The 22,811-nt window shown below is 35.0% G+C and overlaps 1 protein-coding gene across 2 annotated transcripts in view; it reads right to left on the reverse strand.

The window, feature by feature from the left end:
• The window catches only part of CNTN5 (contactin 5), a 307,173-nt gene that overhangs the window by 96,757 nt on the left and 187,605 nt on the right, over positions 1-22,811 (reverse strand). For both annotated transcript variants that reach the window (XM_083854794.1, XM_083854793.1), the window contains 2 exons: positions 21,313-21,442; positions 19,065-19,215 (listed from right to left, as the gene is read on the reverse strand). In XM_083854794.1, coding sequence (XP_083710920.1) covers positions 19,065-19,215; positions 21,313-21,442 — 281 coding nt within the window. The remainder of the gene's footprint in view (positions 1-19,064; positions 19,216-21,312; positions 21,443-22,811) is intronic.

Consider the following 22,811-nt stretch of genomic DNA (forward strand, 5'->3'; position numbering starts at 1 on the left):
TGCTAAGAATGTGACAAGAGCAGCAGCTGGTAATTTGTCATGACTCCTTGAGACTTCATTTAGTTGCTTCAGTAATTTTAATGCCTATCCAGAGTCCCTTGAGTAGAATCCCTCCTATTGATCAAAATTCTCCACTTGCTAAGTGCAAAATCTAAGTTAACAGTACACGGATAATAGCGCTGCAGAGAAATCTACCGCAGAGATCCACAGAGTGCTGTAAAGGACCTGGGGCATCGATGCTCATTTTTTCAATCACCCTGCTATGAGAATGAAAGCTGCAGCTGAGAAATTTCTAAGCTTCCAGAATGAGCATTAAAAGCATGGCAGGTGTTTCTTTTTTTCTAGCCAGGTTTCAACATCATACTAAAGAGCATTAAGCCACAGTCTACAATAAGAAGTTCCTGTCCTCAATATTTAAGGAGAAAGGAAAATGCTTTTGAAGTCTGGAATAAAGAGTTTTGAAGCTGAGTGCTTTTTCCTGCACTTTGTGCTCACTTAAGAACCCCTTCTTTTGTTGGTGGAGCTCTTCTTGATCAATCTCTACAGTTTTTTACCTCTTGCTCATTTTTTTGCTTGAAGTGTGTATTGTGGAAATATCAATTTAAACCTTGATGTTTGTAATATTATGAGTGAAATGCATCAGTTGTTTTTATAATTAAACTGTTAATTTTATACTAAAACAAAGGCTCAGCTAGTTCAATATATGACAGCAATTTTGTCATTTCCTTTTTCATATGCTTTTAAGGCACAATTAATTATACCATTTTGATACTTTCCTCTACATTAGGAAGTTGTTTGCCTGATTTTCTTCTGGCCTCCACATACAAGTTAAGCAGAAATTTAATATAATTTTCTGTGTTCAGATTACTCTTCCCTTCAAATGTTTCTCCAGTCCTTCACTTTAACCAAGAACTTCCCAGGTGGGGCTGATGGGGCAGTGTCTGCCTGCAGCCTCCTCACTGGAACCTTTGTTACTCTGCTCACACCAAAATTGAGGTTGATACTTTAAGAATTCCTGAGAAGCCCAAAATACAGATAAATTTAACTACATACTGTCAATACTTATGTTTTGAAAATATTAGACATGCTACTTAAAATTAATCAATTCCTTGGAGCTGATTTCTTTCAGTTTGATCAGTTAAGGAAGTCTGTAAGTCTGTAAGGATTGCAGGAAGTCTCAGATTTGGGTTTGGGAAGATATCTTTGAAATATTAGTAAACAAGAAAATGCTCCTAAAATCATGTCACAGTTGGAGACTATGGCATGGATTGAATAATAAATACTAAACATGGTTAATACAGGTATTCCTGAGCATGGTAGAAAACTGATTTTTTTTCCAACACTGTTCCTGGATACTGGACCTGAGAAAAAAGGAAGAAGCTCAGTGACTTGATGACAGATTAAATGTTGGGAAGCTACTCAATGGACAAAGGACCAGAATGTAGTGAAATTATTTTCATTAAGTTAAAGACACAAAAATTGTAAGGAATTTGTTTCTCAAATAAAGGGGAAAAGATATTTCTGGGAAAGGGTTCCAGAATTAAACTAGGTAAATGAACAGCTTGAAAATTATTACAGAAATTGGAAAAGGGGCTATGACATAGGTAAGGTAATATCCAGAAAGGTAAACTACACTTAGTTACACACTGAAAAACAAGGGTGCATTCCATAGGGATTTAAAGCAGGGAGAAAGAACAGATGTTTAGATAATTTTAAAGGAAACAAGATGAAGTCTCTAAACTACAATACTTTCTCACTTAATGTTCTTAAAGTAATGATGAACAGAATTAACAAAAATATAAAAAAAGCATGTTATGGTGAATAACCGCCTGGAGATAATACCCAAAGTTATCCTTTGGCTTGACCTCATATCACTGAGTGATATTTACCATATGAACTAAAGAACATGCCTGAGTTCTGAGGAGAAACAAGTTGTCCATGGAAAGAAATGCACGTGAAGACTGGTCATATCAAAATGAATTCAGGCCATGTGTCAAGGTAAAAAAGACATTGTTTCTGTTTGTTTATATAACTAATAAGCTGAAATGGGTAATAGAACTTCTTCTCTGCAGTAACCTGGAGAGAAGTTACCAGCAAGGTAGAGCTACCTATGGCTAGGCCATTTGTGCAATCAGTTTCCAGGCCAAACGGATGACAGGGCAAAAAATATCATACCACAAGTTCAATAGTTATGAATATAGTCAATATGCTTTTTATCTGTTCACAAACCTGTGTGAATGGCAGTAAAGAAAATGCCATCTAACAGTCATAAAAAAAAAAATAAAAATCCCATGTGTGAGTTTAACTGCAATGATTTGGTAGAAGTCTTTTTTTAATTTATATTTTAGATTTCATTTCCTAAAATGATGCCTCATTCATGGAAAAAAATATCTACATTAAAAAAAACCAAACAAAAATCTGCATATGCATACAGAAATGAACACACATAAGGAACACACATAAGGAAAATGTAGTATACAGACAGGGGTTAAATTAAAATTTAATAACAGCAGAATTCAAAGTTAAAAAAATTGAGGATATGATCTGCAAGTGAATGGTGGTTTTACTTTCTGACCAGAGTATAGTCAGTTTTATTACACAATTCCCTACACTCTGGGGTCCTGTTGGAAGTGTCTGAATTAGCTCGTTTCAATGTTATGTTTTTATGGTGACAATTTTTTTCATTAATATTAGGGCAAATTATATTCAGCTGAACAGGAAGTCCCTTGCTAAGGAATAAATGAATTTTAATAAATAAGGATCCATTTACTGCTGTGGTTGCAAGTATTTCCTTTTATAGGACTTTGTATTAGACACAGGGGATTCTTCTCAGTATGAAGAGAATTATACTCTGGATTATACTTTCTAGTATATGCTTTTATCTCAGTGCCACATGAAAGTGCAGTTGAGCCATAATGCAGAAGTCAAGCATCAAGCAGGAATAATGTTTTAAAGGAAAAAGCACAAGTGCTTAAATTCAATAGTCTGAATTGCACGAGTTATTTAAGCTGACAGAGTTTAGAAACCACTGTGTATTAATGGAATATCAAAGAGGATGTAAGATATCCCTGAGTGGGTAATCAGTGGACAACAAAGAACTATTGTGTGGACCTTGATCCTGAAATAGGGGAACAGAATGAAAATGCCAAACAAAACACAACAACACAACTACAATACACTGTGCCTTGCATGCAAAAGTGAGGAAGTATTAAAAAACTGATTCAAGATAAATTCACTACTAAGGGGAATCTTAGATAAAAACTTCAGTTGATGCATCTTTCTGAATGCTGAACTTAGCTCCTGAAGTACTAGCAATTTTAAGTCTCCAAAAATACTGCTTTTCATCTGAAAGGTATTCAGTACAGAGATAAAGTGCCCGGTACAGTTTATTCCTAGTTGGCATTAAATACATAACAGTGAAAGCCAGCACCTCTTGTCATATAACTCAGGCAATGTTATCACAAGAGGGTCTTTTACTTTCTTTCTTTTTTACCTAAAATGTAGTAAGTTTTAGAATTGCCATTACAAGGTTGTCAGAGCAAAATTAGTGCATATTGTGCTCCAAGACAATTCAGAGATTAGCAGTGCATGAAATCAGACTAAGGAGAATAAGGAGAAACAAGGAGATAGGTTGTCAAAATTTAGGCTGGAGCTACAGAGATGTCCGTCATGAAGTCTGAGCTGTTTAGCATAATTTCTCCTGAATCCACTTAAGGTCTTAGGTAAATTAAAAGTGCATCAATGTTGATCTATTTTAAGCTTTATATTGTGTAAAATTTGCTTACAGTATAAGCAATTTCAGTTTCTGAGTTGAAGTGGATCCATATCTCAGCTAGAATTGAGTCACTGAGTATTATGGCATTTATGAAGAGAGAAATCCAAGCTGATGCCTGTCACTGATGCTGCAGTACAGGGTCTTCATGTACTAGAATCATGTTTGGCTCTTCCATCAGCCTGCTGCAGAGCAAACACTGCCTTGCACAAACCTGCCTGATGCAGATTCAAGCTTCAGGTGAACCATCTCCCTTGCTATTAACCCTCCCTAGCACTGAGCTACCACTCACAGTAAAATGACTTTTTTCTTTTTTCCTCTGATTAAATAATTACAAAATCTTAGTTTAGCTTGGATTTATAATATGGGGTAACTAGAAAAGTTGATTTTATTTTTTTTAACTTACCTTTTCCTTATAAATATGAGGTGGACATAAAACAGAGTGACCAGAAAAGTTCTGAGAAAAAAATAAGTTGAGAAAATGTTCCTGTCCCAGATGAGAAAATACAAATGGGCAATCAAAAAATAATCTGTAGAGCAAATACAGTTCCCAACACACAGCAAATGGGAATTAGCTGTTACTGCTACAGTTCCCATCTTCTTTTGAGAGCTTTTTCTGGCATTTACTGGTGGTTTTTCTGGCATTTACTGTTGGTGAGAGTTGTCTCCTAGACCCTCACTGCCTTCAGCAAAGAGGAGGCTTCTCTTGGTGGTTTTCTGCTTAGAGACAGCCTGTGGTGTCTGTCTTTAGCTGGATACTGCCAAGAGCTGGTCTGAACACCTCTTTGGCTGGTGCTTGAAAGGCACCCACGCACTGGTCTGGCCAGAGAGCCGCTGCCACAGACCCAGGAGCTGTTAGGGCAGCAGTGCCTATGGACTGTGGGACATCAGAGAGGATGGAAAGATGATTGACAGGCTGTTCTCAGAGATCCTGAAGAGACAAAAGCCCAGGCTATGTGAAACAAGAAATGGGGTTCAGCTATAAAACTGCACTTGATGGAACGGTAGATGGAAACTCTCAAGATGGGGAAGACTCTAAACGTGTGATTTCAGGCAACAGCAGTCGTCTTAAATCTTGGCCTGTAGGTCATTTACCCCTGTAGATCTGTAACTTCAGGATAGGCAGAGTGCCCTGGGAGCAGCTGAGGAGGAGGAATACCCATCAGAGAAGGCATCTAGGCCAGCTGATCCTGGGCCAAGCATTTGTGTAACAGGGCCTCCTTTGTGTGGGTGTGTGGAATGAATAGGTTACACTCTATTTCAAAAGTCTGTACTTTTGAATATAGAATATTCAGTGATATAAAATCTAGCTGGTGGCTGGTTACTAGCTGGAATTCCTTACAGACATATAGAGGAGCTTCTGTTTTTTACTGGTCTTATAAATGCCATGTGCAAAGGCAAGGACTGCGTGCGGTAAGTTCACAAATGATACCAAAGGGAGAGGGTGATGGATACACATGATTGTTATTCAGATGGACTTCAGCAGGTGGAGAAATGCACTGAGACAAACCTTGGTATTTTTATAAAGTTCTAAATCTGTGAAGAAGATCTCAATGCTAAAAGCAGGTCTGCAGAGAAAGACCCAGGATCTTGGTTGACTCCAAGCTGAACATGGGTCAGCAATGAGCCCTTGCAGTGAAAAGGCCAATATTAGGAAAGGCAGCTGGCAGGTTTAGAGCAGCAATTGTTTCCCTCTATTTGGAGCTTGGGATTGTATCTGACACACTGATTGCATTGACATACTAGAGTCAGTCCAGGAGAAATAAACAAAGTTGTTCATGGGGTGAAAGTCTGTGACAAATGAGTAGAGGCTGGGGAAAATTTGAAGTTTTTCATCAGCCTGGAGAAAAGAAGGTCAAAGATAATTTTTCTTTTTTAAAAAAATTTAAATTTCTTTTGTGTATATCCATCTATTGGAGAGCATGGGGAGCAGAGAGCTGGAACTAAAGATACAAAAAATAAGATATCATAGATAGAAATTAGAATATGTGGCAACATATCAAGAGGCAAACATACTGTGAAAGTGTCCAAATACTGGAATAAGTTGACAAGACAGGCTGTAGAATCTCCTCCATTCATGGAGATATTCAAGACTGGCCTGGACAAACTCCTGAGAAACATGATGCAGTTAGTCCTGTTTTGGATGGCGTGTTGGACTAGTTGTCTTCTAGAAACTGATTCCAATCTCAATTATTCTTTAATAGTCATGCTTTCCAGGAGCAATGCAATGTAATGGAACAATACAAAAAACCAAAAAAACAAACAAACAAAAAACCCAAAACAAACAACAACAACAAAAACAAACAAACAAAGAAATAAACAAAAAACAAACCAAAAAAACACAAAACCCCAAAACAAACAAACAAACAAACAAAAAAACAACAGAAAAATAAAAAGAAAGTAAAGATCTATTGGAAAAATATTGTAGTTTTGTGGGGTTTTTTGGTTGGTATTTTTACTAACTAGCTCCAAAATATTTTGCTTTGAACTAGTGACTGCAAATGATTTGGACTTTGGATTGTTACTAAAAGGATATTGGGATCCATTCAGAGCAAAGATGTACCAGAGTCAGAGAAAGGAAGTTTTAAAAAATTGCTGACAATAAATGAGTAAAAAGTAAAAGTGCTTCAAAGTTTTGTAGTAATGTATCAGAAAAATAGAACTTGTCAATGAGTCCAAGAAATTTGTGAGTATTGTGCTGGTTTTGACTGGAGTAGATATAATATTCTTTATAATGGGTAGTATGGGGCTATGTTTTGGATTTGCTTTCCCTGTTAAACTGTCTTTACCTCAATCCATCAGTTCTCTGGCATTTACTCTTTTGATTCTCTCCCTCAGCCTGCTGGTGGGGGAATGAGCAAGTGGTTGCATGGGGCTACTGGCTGGGGCTAAGTCATGACAATGTTCATTTCTGTAGACAGGAGGGATAAAGAATTATCAAAATAGACTGAGATTATTTTTAGGATTATGTGGGCTCTTTCTAATCTGAAACTTATTTTTTTGCAATTTTTAGTGTGAGGAGAGCTGCCTTGATTTTTGCTAGACAAAAAGAAATACTGATTAATTTCTGGATAATGATAACTTTGCAGCCATGCTACAGAAAACATTTTCAGTTCTAAGCTAAAAACCATGAAGACTTATTGTTCCATGTGAAGAAGGGTTTCTTAAACAAAAAGAAAAAAATTACCACTTAGCTTTAGTGACAAATGAACTACATCAGTGGATGTTCTGGGGTTATGTAGCTGCTGTACATACTCAAGACTTGAGAAAATTTCTGAGGATGAAAAATGAAAAATGAATGAAATTGCAAAAATGCAAGGGTAAAAGTATGACACTAATGAACAGTCACAGACAAAAGTTTGAAAGATTCCTTTGAACAGTGATTGTTGTTCTTTTCAAAGAATAAGTAATGCATAGATCTGAGAACACTGAAAGACGTCACTCCTACAAATATAGCAAAAAAAGGGGTCATGAAAGATCCTTCTCCTCAATGGTTTGAGAACTTTGTAAAACTGGAAGGTTTATGGAAGCTAATAGCAGCTTCAGAATCTGCCTGTTCTGGTTCCAACATAACCATACTTCTATCACACCATATCACCTTCGTACATTGGTACAATACCATTTCATCACTTTTCAGACTATTTAATGTGGGGAATTAATGGAACGGGACCTTAAGTCACACACACATATGAAGATAACAAACTTTTCTTATACATCTTCCTGAGCTTTTATCAAAAACCTCCAATTTTAAAATGCTTTAAACATGTTTCAGTTATTTCAGCACAGTTAATTTAATGACACTTTGGTAAAACTTAAATGATACATTTCCCACCTCTGGGCTTATTATGCCTGCTGTGAACATAGGCAGAGAGAACACATGTGAGCACATGTCCAAAAGCATGTTAGTGACTGTACAGAGATGACAGGACACTGTGGCAAGAGAAAAAAAACATAGCCTACTAGTATATAGGTCCAGTGAAGTGCTACAGATATTAATGTTAGTGCTAACTTTACTAAATAGTTTTTAATAATTGGATTTAAATAGCACACTAATTAACTTAGAAGCTCTTACTTGTTAAATTTGAAAACCAGAAACTGGAGGAATAGCTTTTTAAAAGGATTTAGCAAGAGGAAAGTGGAAGGGAAGGGCAAGGTTGAGGAATACTCATTAAAAGCCTTCACAAATATCAAATGCCTCAACTGCTTGCTTTGCTAGAACATTTTTCTTTTTCAAGGCTAGTCTACTAAAAATAAGCTTCAGTATATTTTTAAGCTTCCTGTGTCCATTACATTTATGATTCTTTTCCCTCTGACTTTCATTTATTTGCTGTATGGATAGTAGCTGTACACAGCCATTGAAAAGAAAAATGAGAAATACAGGAATCTCAGATAAATATGTAGAAAATCTACTTACATAGAAGTCACTAATATCAGAGTAATGTGATTTTCACTGATACTGGTAATACGCCATTGTAAAATTCGTGTCATACACAACTAGATCTTATTAGAGATAATGTTTTTCCCAGTGGTAAGTGAATTTTCAATTTAAAAGCAGTGATAGATCACTCATGTTGTTTTTCATAAATATTGTCAAGTTCTTGTCTTCTTGCTGTGATTTACTAGGGAGAAACCTTACATTTAAAATTCTTTAAAATGAACCTCTTGTCCAAATGAGAGCATAACACTGATACTGTTAAAAGACAAGGAATGTAACCCATGATCAGTAATACTTTGATACTGATTTGTGATACTAATTTTCGTATTACTTAAAACAAGGAATACTTTGGCTTTCTTTATAGATAAAGTGGCATAAAATTTTCATGAGGAAATATGGGATCTATTTTTCACAGTGAAGCAAATCTGAACCTTGACAACAGCAGTGGCTGAGGTTCTACAGTAAATGAAAGTATGCAAAATGCAAACAGGACAGATATTCCTTGTTCTGACCTAAAATGTCTTTTTGGTGGATAATATATAGCTTCATTGCCATACATTGCTTAGAAATACACCACTGAGACTGCTCATTGGAGAGTAAATTTATGGTCATTTATGGATTGAAGTGTGTTTATAAAGTTAAGCAGAGACCCGAAGATCATTGATCTTGAGAGAGTCATATCTTCTATCATGATTATGTGGATTAATTGTAGCATTGTTTTCTAGACTACTGTAATTATTTTTTTTTTTTTTTACTAATGCCATTAGAAAGCCAGTTTCCACTTTTTTTTTTTCCTAAATAATGAATAATTTGTTAAAGTTTTTTGCACAAAAATTAATTTTCTGCAAAATATATCTAACTTTTTAAAAATATGCGCAGACTTATTCTCCTTCTCTGGGACCAATTAGCACATAAATACTGAGAGTCTGTTGATTTCTGAGACTGACAGACTGGAGAGTGTCAGAACATAATGTGAGAGAAGATGCCAAAGGCATCACAAATTCCTATTTAATTTTGAAATTCAATAATAAATTTCACAATATACCTACAAGGATCACTACATCCAGATGCAATAGATGATAATCTGTTGAAAAGACACTCTAATTATTTTAGATTTATGACAGAGAAGGAAGAATATTCCCTGTAAAAGAGATTTTCCAGTGCAAAATGAATTCTGACAACCCACGTGTAGAAAATCTTTCTAGCCTCCACATGGATCATGGATGCTGATTGGTAAGTACAAAATATATTAAGGATCACTTAAAATGAAATATGTGCTGTAAATTAAAATGTAGAATTGAAGTACATGCTGATATACTAGACTCAGACAAAATTTTTCAATCCAAAATATCTCGGTTCATGTTACAACTTTCTCACAATTCCTTGGGAACTTCTTTCACATTCTACTTCTTTATAATTTAAAAATTGACTTGGTTCCTAGAGCCTGAAACAGTTTATTGCTGTATGGTTACATGTTACTGAGCCATAGAAATTATTTCTTATCTTGTGACTAATCCAGTGGTAATACCCAGAGACTCTGACTGAGGTAGGACTCCCATGTGCTGGACCACTTAGCGATCATTTCTCCATCAGGAAAATAAATAGGCATATTCCCCCCATACAGTGAAGTCAGCTATCACAGAAACACTTTCATCCATTCAATGATGCTGGCCTTTAAACATGGTGGCAGCATACAGACAGGGTAGCAGGACTGGATTTTGGCATGCTGAAACTCCTAAGATGCTTAGGGACTGTGTGGGGCAGCTACTTGAGGGAGGCTAAAATGCATCCAGGAGTAGCTCAGCTGAAATCCCAGCTGAGATTACAAGGCAGCTTTTCATTTACATGTGTGGGTAAATCATCTGTCCTAACTGGTGCAGAGCATGTATAGGCAGAAAAACAAGAGACTGTGTGTGTGCTGTCCTGGACACTCTGCTGTGCTCACCAGCACATGTGCTCACCAGTCCATGGCTCATCACTCTAGTCTTTCCTGGGCTGCTCTGGCACAGGCATGACTGCATCTGTATGACCTGCTGACAAGGGTAATGATCTAGCGGAAAAAAAAAAAAAAAAAAATCCAGACAACAAAGCTTAGGTGAAATAAAGGGGCTATTTTTCACCTGAATTGGATTCCTGAATCTTTTCACTGTAAATCAGGAGGCCTGAGATAAGGGATGGAAATTTTGGCAGTTTGTCACTGAAACCACACCTAACTGCGCACACAGATACAGAAAAGCAAGTCTCTTGACTAAAGTCCACAAAGTATGTAACATTTAATATATCTGGGTACTGGAGTGTTTCCTTAATCATCTTCTCTGTAAGAAAACATGAGTGAAGACTGAGAGGTGTTTAGGTGTGTGGCCAAATCATTAGATTCTAAAAACCCATGCTCAGTTAGTAAAACAATGCTGTTTTGGAAGAGACTCCTTTTGTCAAGAGATGATCTTGCCATTTGTTTTTACTATTAGTAAAGGTTATCATTGTTTCCCTTTTCTATTTTATAATCAGCTCTCTAATTCCCATTATGAGCCTGCCACAGTTAAATTAGACCATGATTTATGCAAAAATTGAAAAGAAGTGACTTGCAGTACTCTCTCCGGAAGATTAGAGGTTCTGTCATGAAGCTCCTCTTTCTTTATGTCCTGGGTATTTTCTTCCTTCACTACTTTTCAATCATTAAATTTTCCCTAGGGATTCTGTGGATGAGCTGGTAGCATGAATTTAAGTGCTTAAATTCCTAAGATTTTAGATGAAGTTTCTTTTCAGGGCAAAGGATGCTAAAAGTCAGAGTCTGAAGAGCCTTAAGCAAAGAAAAACCTTTAGGCCACTGCTGACTCATCATATTCTACCTGTGTGGTGAACAAACTCAGCCATTTATAACAACAACAGAGAAATGAATCATAGTTAAAATCAAAATTCATGAACTTTTTGCTCAAATGACTTTTTATCAGCAGTTATTCAAGGCATAGACAGCAATCAAATATCTTTTGTTGTCAGCAACTTAAAATGATTGAGCTTTTCAGCTTTTTCTTTTAATTAGGGCCATGGAATATATATGGGATACTTACAGTTCAGTAACTGAGTCAAAAAAAGGGAAATGCAATTTCATGGAAATATTAAAAACTAAGATCCTACAGAGTGGAACTTACCTCCTCAAGTATTAGTGTCTAATCTGTAGGTGCCTGAAGAGATCCAAAACACCCACATGTGCCTCATAGATATCAAAGGGTAATTATGTAAGACTTGCCAAAATAGATGGATGGCAGAGGGGGTTATTGAAGGGAATCGTGTATCTATTTTACACAAATAAACCCTGCTTGAAATGAAAATTGCTAAGATGTGATGAAACACTTCTTCAAATATCAAGCCAGTGTATGAAGCAGATAATGCATTTCTAAAATGTAGACTTCAATGCACTGTTACCTAAACATATACTTCTGATTTCAATCAAGACTTATTTCCCTAAAAAGAGTCAGCAAGTCCCCACACAGCTGTATATGAAGTACTGTATTAAGGACAAATAATAAAGCATATTGTCCTTAACACCATTCCTGAGAAGAAAGACAGTTCAGAGAAGTCATGTAGGATCTTGTAGATAATAATTTACTTGGATTCAAAGTGATAAAATATTTGCTATTCTGTGAGAAATGTTTTTTGTTAAACTAATTTAAACTTACAGTCATTTTATTTGGATATTTAACTGGAGTAAAGTCTTCAAACTGCTGAACAGATTGTCCCTGTAATTGGAATAACTCTGAAGATATTTCATTACTATGAGGAAATAAAGGGTGTCCTTTTCTTATGAAAAACTGGAATGGTAGTAGGCTGAGCTACTCTGCTGTCTGTGTGAGTGATAGTACAAATACAAGAAAGCTTGTGCCAAGAACAAATTGGGCCCAGTGCAACTCAGGGACCAATAGACAAACAGAAAAAAATATATGATTCAGAATAATTTTCCATCTGTTTTACTTATATACTTTCTTTTGCCTTCACAGTCCCCAGTTTTCAGTTCAAACAAATGATACAAACCACAGTTAGATGGAACTAAATTCTTTTGGAAAGCTACCACCATGATTATGAATAAAGCATATAATATATACCTATGCTACTTGTTCGTATTCAAAAGCATATCACAACATGTACAAACCAAAGCAGAATACAGACTTATAAAACAGAATATAAATTTTACCTGCAAACTCAATCTTTTTCTTGCTGCTGCTCTGAAACACCCTTCTTTTCCTTTGATTTTTTCCATCGTAATTAAGCTGAAAAGCTATTAAAATAGGAACTTATAATGGAAACATTGACAGGTCTTTAAATACAGTAGAGTGAAGAGAAAAACTATAATAAGAACCTGTCAAAACTGCAAATGAAGGAGTTTGAGAGACCAGAAGACTCTAAAAACATGTCTCTTCCTAAGGTTTTGAATGATGATATTTTTAGATATAAGTGCATTATGTGTTTCCACTAATTACATAGCAAAGTGGGACAGATGAAATATCTCGGCATACAGGACAGCTACTTCTGTGATTCAAAGATTTCAGCATTCCCTTGAAGGTAAGTAAAAAGCAAGAGCACCAGATTTCTCTGTGTCTTTGTATGATATTCGTATTTGGAATTTAATGCTCTCATAAAAGATCTCTTTCTTCTCTTTCTTTTCTCTGGTTTCTTTTACAGCTGCTGAATGTTACGGAAACATAACGGAAAGAAAGCAAAATAAAGCAAGCTTAGTTCAAGGCAACATTTTAGCAGCCTCGATTCACTCCCCCATGTATTGTTACATGCAGCTTGAGCACTTTGTCCCCTCCAGTGTCTTTATTCTAAATTTAGTACCTATAGACAATGATTCCCACCTAATGAGCACTGTTTAGTGTTCTCCTGCTCTTCACAGGTCAATGCATGGCTTGAAATTTTGTATCTATGAAGGCAAAAGTTCCTCATAAATAATTCTCAATATCTTAATGTCCAGTGGCTTCACAAATATCCATATCTCCCTATTTTCAGTATCCATTGATTTAATTTGTAATAGTAAGGGAATAACTATCAGAGCACTTACTATTGATATCTAGTACTTTGCTGTTCAATGCACAGCCTCTCCAGGCTTCTCTGCAGCTGCAAATCAGTCCCAACCTCCTCAGGGGAGGCACACAGCAAATGAAGAATATGGCAAACAGAAAGGAACTTCGCAACATGGCAATACACACTGGGCAGGTTTTGTATGGGGAAGTGACATCTCAATGTTTTGAGTTTTGGTGGCCAGGCAGGTTTGCACAGATCTGAGTGGAGAATTTAATGTGTCATGGAAGACGCATTGATATAAATTCATTATATGGCCATATTTATTACAGACCAGGGCCTCCCAGCTGTTAAAGTCACTGATTGACTGATGCACCCACTCTGAAGGGATAAAGTAAGCAGATGCAGTTAGATGCTTCTCATTGGTGCCCTGTGACAGGACAGAGACAATAGGGACAAACTGAAACACATGCAATTCCATGTAAACATTGATTCCATTTAAATATTAAAAGGGGGTGGGGGGGGCAGGGTTTTGTTTGGATTTTTTATATGGTATTTTGTTTTGTATTTTCTTTTTTTGTTGTTTTGTAGGAGTGCTTAACTCTAGCAGGAACAAATTTCCCAGGTTGCAGTGTTTCCCTCCTTGGAGTTATTCAAAACCTGACTACATAGGACCTTAAATAATCTGTTCTCACTGACACTGCTCTGATCCTGGGAGTGGACCAGGTGCTATCCACAGCTCCATGCCACTCACTGCTGTTCTGAAATTCTTTTATATCATTCAGAAAAAAAGGAGAAAATTTTAGCCACTTGCATTCAATAAAATTACCACTGTGATTGTGTATTGCAAGAATAAGGATGTTGAAGTTTGTGTCCTGGCTAAACTCAGCCTATTACTTTCAAAATATCTAAAATTCCCTTTGCTGCTTAACATAGGAAGTTTTCTCATCTTATATCCAGAACTCTTTCAAACAGAAGTGGAACACAGGAAACCAATTGCTCCATAGGAAAAGTGACTGATTTGAAGTGGCAGGTGGAGTTTTGCTACCACTTATTTTCCCCACAGAAATGCTTAGTGTATTTAGGTCTCCAGCAAAAGTTAATCTGGGACATAGGTAGATCAATATGAGCAATTACACAGTGGCCACAGGGAGACTGGCACTGTTCTGCTCTTGGTGATCTATGGTGAATCTGACCTTCAGAGACTCTTAATGCTTTTCTGCACAGCTCGTTCTGTGAGGTGAAGGAGAAAGCTTAGACTGTGCCACTGCACCATATGGAAAGTAAAAAATCCATTAACACAGAGCTACACTACCAATGAATACATGGGTATTAGGTCACCATTGTATGTTGATTTTTTTTTAAGATGAAATATTAATCTGCACAGAAATCATGGTGTAAACCAAACAATGATTAAAAATGCATTATAATTTGAGAAGCTTCAAAAGGAATAGAACAAAACCAAAATAAAGCAGCATAGAATTGGGACTAGAAAAGTCCTGCTCCCTCAGTTACCCATTTCTTGGTTAAGCTGTGCTTTCTTCCTCAGAGACATATTTTTTGGTTAAACTATGGTTTTTAAACTATTGTTATTATTTTTATTAATTGGTAGTCTTAATAAAGAAGAAGAAATAGGGTCTAAAGAGAACATTTTCACTGCTAGAGTGCTTTCAAATTATTTTATTTTAACTATAATTGATTGATATGTAATGAAAATAATGAGCTAGAGTAAAATTTATTATAAGTTTAATGAGGAGAATATTTTAGTTGTATGAGAAAGCACAAGAACAGATGAACAAGGACTTAAAGGACTTTTCAACCTCTTTGACTCCTCAGATGTATCTGTTTAAACTACAACTGTAGTCACCACTACAAGGCAATCTAGACAAGAAGATAAGGTGTCTTTAAGAAAGTGAAAAAAAAGACTACAGCTCACGGAGTAATGGCTCACAAAAATTTATGCAGTCATAAATCATTATAAGAGACCTAATGCATAAACACAGGAACTGAAAAAAAATTAAAAAATAAAAAGGTCATCCCGAATTTAATCACTGACTTTGTTAATAGAACTCATGATTTATATTGATGCAACTGACACCAAATTCTAGTCTATTCCATTGTGCATTATAACATCATTGTCTACAAAACATCACTTTTGTGATGCTTTCTTTTCATTTGATATGCTAGTTAAAAAAATGTTTAATTATATATAGGCTTCTGGATGGCTTTGTGATGTGAATGGGCCGGGTTGTGGTCTTGTTTAGAAGCTGATGCTAAAGTAGTAAGTGATGGTTTCGCTACACTTTAGGAAGTAGCTAATTGAAATATTTCAGAAATTTAATAAAAATATTTTTTGCTCTTGCCAAAGACCAAAACTTGTGAACTCTTGCCTCAGGGACTAATTCTTCCTATTTAGGTTCTAAAGAAAAGTTATAACCAAACTGTTTACTAAAAATCAAATCAAGTATTTTTTTTCAGACTTTGATCCCAGTATAGTTCCCTTTCCTATAAAACCAAAACTACTTATGAACTAAAAGTTTCCAAAGTTCTTTACAAATTCTTATGGATCAAAATATTGTTCAAATTAATAACCAGAGCATACATTATTACAGCCTGCCATAAATAAGACACAATCATCTACCAGCCTATGAGACAACAGAGTACAGAGACAAGTGGTTAGTAAAGATAGTTACTAATTTCAATTATTGTGAGGTGAATAATGAAAATATGCAGCTTAAATATGTTCTCCGCCTACACCACTGACATTGGTGTTGTGCTCAGCTGTGTTTTAATTCTGAAATAGAAGTAAAAAAATTCCCTTCTTTTAGCTGGTAGGTGAAATACATTCAAACAAAGATAATTGTATGAAATTATCTTTGATTGAATGTATTAATGGCTCACCAAGATAACGATATATGAAAGAGACTTGAATTCTGTTCAAATGTTGATCATTAAATGTCTTGTATCAGTAAGCTCCACAGACTCTGCCTTGATCTTTGGAAGTTTTAGTTTTCTTCATAGATCTCCAATATCATATATCTTTTTTGATTTATTTTGCATCCGTTCTTGATCGTTATCTCTGGTCAATAGAATTAATTGCAAACACTTTGGAGACTTTATTAAATAACTATCATTCTACAGGAGTAATTTCATCAGATTTAATATAGTTTGAAATTATGAAACTTGGAGCTATGCTTTTTGTCAGCAAATAACTGACATATAATAACTAACATAACCTGAAAACCAGTTTTTTTTGGACCCATCTCATAGACTTCCCACTCATTTGGAACTCAATTGAGAAAACCTGTTACAATATGCAGATGATTTCCAAAAGGAATCAAATTACCTGGCTGCTCAAAATGATTTCTGGGGATCAAGCCTATCATAGCTGTACTATGGATATGAAGGCCTTGAATTGGATAATTTGTTTGAAGGTAGACGAGACTGAGAAATGAGGCTAGTGAAAGCTTTCCACAGTTGTGCTCCCAAGTGCATGGGTTTCCAATGAATCTGAAACATTTGAGGCTTTCAGACTGCATTAAATTCCAGGAGCTTGAGAGTCAAGGTCTGACTGCAGTCAGAGCTGTACTCAACCACGAGTCCCACAGGAACAATCAACCTTCTCTTCACACCTATGGAAATGCTGCCAGAAGTATTTCTGTCAACAGCTTTTGTTGTATAAAAAACAGTGAAGGGGAGAGAGAAGTTGGAAGATATGGAATAGATAATAGCAGACCACTGGTCAAGTGAAATTTTTTCTTTGCTGTAGAGGGGAAGATCTCTTTTTTATTGGTGTTGCTAAAAGGATCCTTTCCTGGGCTCACAGACTTCACAAAACTGAAACACAAAGTGCACTTGATACATGCATTTTAGAAGAGAAAAAAAGCTGTGGCAGAAAAGAAAAAAGATAATGCTGTTCTATCCTTGTCCTTCCTTATTACTTAACTGGACTGTTGGTATTTATTGGTATTTTAAAAATTAATTATTATTTTTTTAATCTCTAAGGACTTAATAGTCCATGCAAACTCACTAGATGACAGTTCCCAATTTGTTTGGGTTTCTTTTTGCTGGGATTTTTATCAACAGACAATAAGAAAATCCATTTTTAAAGTATACTGATGTTTGCAATGTCAGTTTATTCCTTTTTAAAATGCTTAACAGAGTTCCTTCCTTCTCAGAGTGCCCAAAGCATGGAAACACACATACTCTCTTCATTACTTTACATTTCCTTTCACAAATCACAGTAGGCTGCCTCACCTTCTCTTCAAAGACACTCTTATTTTTATTTTAAGTATACTGTATAGAGGCGGAACTGAATTCCCTTGAAACTGATATTCATCTCATGCCCACCCCTCTATAAACGGTAGATGCAGGGAAACTACTGTGAATGACACAAGATAAACCTTGAACAGCTGACTAAAAAATTAAGTTGAATGCAACCCTCTTGTTTCAGATACCTGAAATAGTTAAACCAGCTTTTCATTTTCCATGTTTTGCCATTTCCCGTTCCAGTCTCTGTCAAAACAAGGAAGTATCAAAAGCTACAAATACCAAAAAGTGAAACTCCAGATCTGTTTTCATAAGATTTTAACTTCAGTTAGGCTACGATTGGACAGACACAAAGTAATTACCAAAATGCTTTACTCTCTTGGATTAAAATGTGATTTACATGTGGTGATCAGAGAAGCCATAGTGAATTTTGTGGAGATGAGAAGAAAAGGTCATGTAGTGATAAGTATCAATGGTGTAGGTAGACCATAAAAAAATCAGTGTCACAATGTTTTATATTTTCTGCTCCTTTGTAATATGCATCTGTCATACTGTCAATACAAACGATACAACTCACTCCTGTTAGTAAAATATTGTATATAATGCTATTTTGCTCTCTCCCCTTCAACAAAATAATTCAATATGGTACAAGAAGTTACCCATTTTTCCTTCTCAGAACAAAACAAATGTCTTGAAATGAAAATACAGTGCACTTCAGCAAAATAGCTTTTGCAGTTAATGAGGACAGATGCACTCTACTGCTTCCCTCAGCGCTGCAAACATTCAACAAAAGAGGGGCTTGCTTTTATCTTTCTGATTAATACTACACAAGTCATTTTAAATGGTTCATTCACATACCACATTACCAGAAAGAGGAAAAGATTGCTCTTTGTACTTAAAGACCATGTGCAGAGTGGCAAAACTATTCTAGTGTACAGATAAGCAATCTTGTAAAGTGCAATTACATCTGGCATTTTACCTGCAGTGCTTAAACTACTTTTATCATACAAAGCTGGACAGAACTCATTTAATCAAGCACAATCTGTTAAACGGATGTGCTGCTGAATACAGACATTACCAGTATAATTAAATCTTATAATGGAATTATATTTTCTTCCTCTGAATAATTTTAAAGATATTCTTACATAGACTTTCATTGTGATCAAGCTGTAAATCTGACTTATTATTTCAAATGAATAAGCACATTTTATATTTTATGTGTTCCTGAATACTTCAGCCTCTGTGCTTTTGATTCCCACATACACTAAATTTGTAGTATCTCTACAGAATAATTGAAAGGCTTTTGAAATTAATAACAGAATATAGAGACAAACCCACACAAAGTAGCAACACGTTTTCATCTCCCTGCATCCCTGAACAATGTTAAGATTTTTCATTTCAATATTGTGGAAACGATAAAGCCACTACTGTCAAACAAATCCGCCAGACAAAATAATGATGCCATACCGAGGCTAGTGTTCAGCATGCTCATGTCACTTGCTGCATTTTCATATCATATCACAGAATCCAACATGCAAACACAATATTTAGTTTACCAAACAGACTCCTGACCTCTTATTCTCCCTTAACACTTTGTCTCCTTTCTTCCAGGTGATAGTTGGCTTTGGAGACGCTTGTGGCTTGCATTCTATAACGACTTCTTGGCCCTTGGTAACAATTATTGTTTTCCTCAATTGATTGAGTGGGAAAGTGGGAGCTGAAGCTGTTGAAAAAGAAGTACATTAGCTCCACAGAGAACAATCAGAGCCTTCTGTTTCATTATCTTCTAACAGAAGATTAGAAAAATAGATTTGGTTTTGGAAATAAAATCTCCATTTTTCTCTTTGAAATTATTATGTCAAAGTTGAAATTTTACAAAACATTTGAAATCAGGAGCCAGGATTATATGGTAGGTTTATAACTTAATCCAGCAACAGATTATTGAGAGATCTTTCACATCAGGAGATTAGAGTAAAACTACTTGTGAAATCAAACAACTTTAGAAATTAAATAATACAGATATTATAGCTAAACTTCTCTCATCCTTTTTTTTAATCAAAAACTTGTTAGAGGTCAATAATTCAAAAAACCCCAAAGTTTTAATTCCATAACTATCCAAAATTCACTCTCTAGAGTTAATGTATACAACAAATATTACCATTAGAGAAATTTTATTGCTTTCACTTTTTATATTTGTCTGAATACTGAGAATTTAAAAATGAGAACTTCTTAATAAAAGATATTTAACCATGTCTTGTTCTTAGTATGTAACATTTTAAGAAGTCGCATTATTAACAAACAAAAGCTAAAGTAATAAACCCATTACAAAATGACACTAATTAGTTTAATTTCACACCAGGAAAGAACATTAGTTCTCAAGAAATCTCATTTGATAGTGTTTTTCTAAAACTACTTTTGCAAAGCCAAAAGCCCCTATCTCTGCTACACCAACCAGGACATTACACTTCATTGCCTCAAATATGTTTGAATTTCCTACCATTATTTCGGTTAATACTCATACCGGAGATATTTATATGGACAATTTACTCTGTTCTTTTCCCTTTGGTAAGGCAGCAAATTAAATACAACTGCTTCTTTAATACAATATTATGGTAAAAATTTAACAGGGGTACAATCTTACAAGTGAGAAAATGAAAAGCTAATTTTACTGCAGCAATATACGTGGTTATTTCTGATGTTAAAAAAATCAAAGAAAGTGTGATTTTCAACCACCTGACAAACTATGTACACCTATTTTATAACAGATACAAAAAAAAAAAAAAAAAAAGCAAAAGAATGCTGTAGCCATTAGGTTTGCTGAGTGAATCACAAATGACCAAAAAAAAGTGATGAAAAGAGATGGCTATAAAGAAATTATTTTAAGACTGATCAATGAAATTCTAATGTTGGCCTGCTAGGAAATAGCTGAAATGTACTAGAAAGGTAATTTGCCAAAAGAGCCGAATGTTCACTGAAATACAGTATATTTCCACAACTATAGCTTTGTTGCTCATTTGACTGGGACTTTATAGGAATGATTATCATGTGCAGCTCTAATCTCTGATATGGCCATTCAATGACTTTGGTGGGCACTTTTCTTCCTGCTACATCATACCCTAATAAAGATTATATGAGTCTTACATGTCTGTCTCACTTAATCCTCCTGAAGGGTACTTATCACTATTGTTCCATTACATGTGGCTACAGTTCACTTTAAGAAAAATTAGTGTGTTGAAAAGTTCTTCAAGTTTTTCTTCATTAACTACTTGCTTCAGCTTTTGGATGACATTTTCATCATATTTCCAGGTGACACTATGTAGTGTATTTGCTTTTCTGTGGAAGATGTTCACTCAAGTATGTAATTTATATTACTCAATCAGCTTTGGTGATTTCATAAGAAGTTTTTTGAAACTAAAATCATGCATAATTACCTTTGAATAATGGCCAAAGTAGAAAAAATAAGTTAATTTTAAAAGATATTAAAATACATTTACTTCATCTAAATTTCATCTCTTGCACATATGTTTGAGGGAGTAAAAAATATTTTTCCATTTATTTGGACAAACATAGCCTTATAATAGAAATATTCACAAAATGAGTCAGTTAGGTATGAATGAAAGTTTTTGTTTAATAGAAGGCCTTATGCTCTCTGGAGCAACAAAGGAAACACCCACACACAAGAGACAAAAATAAAAAGAAACTGCTTTTATCTGCTCTGTTGTTTGGCCTGGCAGAAACTGCTCCTTGTCACAGCAGTCTAAGAAAAAAATTAATTCTCAAAAGGGAATAAAGGAAGAGCTCATTCTTTTCCAATACTCACCTAAAATCTTCAGCTCAGCACTGGCATAAATTGTACCATACTTATTTTCTGCTAAGCATTGATACATTCCAGCATCTGAGACATTCACACTGTGGATCATCAGAACACCATTAATCATCTCAATCCTGCTCTGTAATAGAATTTAAAAAAATTAAAAATTATTCTATAGAAACAATAAGGCACTGGAAAATTGTTACGCTATTAGCTTAAGGTGAAGCGAGGAAAAAGGACCTAAAATAAAATTGAGCAACAAGCTTCCTTGGGCATACATTTTTGTTGTTATCCAATAAATTACAAGAATAAAAAGTCAATGAATATTTGACAGTAAATATTTTCAGACTAAATTCACTATATTCAAAACTTCTTTTTTTCTGTTTGCTTGTTTGATTGCTGTTACCTTCACATGATTTTTAAAAGCATGCATCCTGGGAATTTCAAGGAGGCAAGAAATCATTTGTGGATGTAATATATCTAATGATCTTTAAATACGTAGCAAATGTTCTGTCTCAGTCATGGTGCTGTTTTCGTAAAAGCAGGTATGAAAGATTGCTTGCATAAGTAAGAATGAAAGGATGTAGTTGCTTTAATTATTAGTACAAATTTCTTTTTTGAAAGGTCTACTAGTAGAAAATAATTACCACAACTGGAAGAGAAAGGACATCAATAGCACTTTATGGAAGTGAGTATTTCATGAAGCTATAATATGACTAATTTGAACTTCCATAAAACAACTATAAGTTTCATTATAACAGTTGCTGTAAGTTAAAATTGATAAGGCATAAATTGTTTGGGAATGCAGAGGAGACGGTGATAAAAAATTCAGTTTATTGTAAGCCTTCACCCAGCTCAAAGTAAAATTTATTTTGAAATTTCAGAGCCTGGAGTAACTAATGGTTTGGAAAATCAGAGAACCAAAAAGTAGAGATATTTAAATTGCTTCAATTTCAGCACTAATAGCTCCATCTAAAAAGGCAGAAATGAATAGAGTAACCTTATTTTCAGTGCCTCACAGCTTCAAAAGTAAACTGTTTTTATGTTTTTTTTCTGGTTGTTTGCATAATTGGTTGATGTTCACAGAGATAGAAGGGACATTTGCTGAAAAGGAAGACACATCTTTTATATTAATAAATCCATTCTGTGAGTACATTTGCAAATATAGACATTTTCTCCCAGAATCAAACAGATTTATTTTAATCTGAAAAAATTTGAATAAATAAATTTAAAAAATTTGAGACTATAATTGAAATAATTTGAGACTACAAAATTGAAAGGTATTACGCAAAAACCCCCACATGATGTGGGATGATGCTTTGATGATTCAGTGAGAAAAAGAGAAAAAAGTGAATTAAAAGACAGACCATGCCATCAGTGGTCTAGTAAGAGAAAAAAAATAATTATTTATGTCTAATTCTAAAATATATCAGGTGATTGTATTAAAACACTTTACATTCTTGGAGCCTTACAAAGAACCATTTTAATGTCTTCATGATGATTTCTGT

This window comes from Zosterops lateralis (assembly GCF_965231275.1).
Source record: "Zosterops lateralis genome assembly, chromosome: 2".
Classification (NCBI taxonomy): Eukaryota; Metazoa; Chordata; class Aves; order Passeriformes; family Zosteropidae; genus Zosterops; species Zosterops lateralis.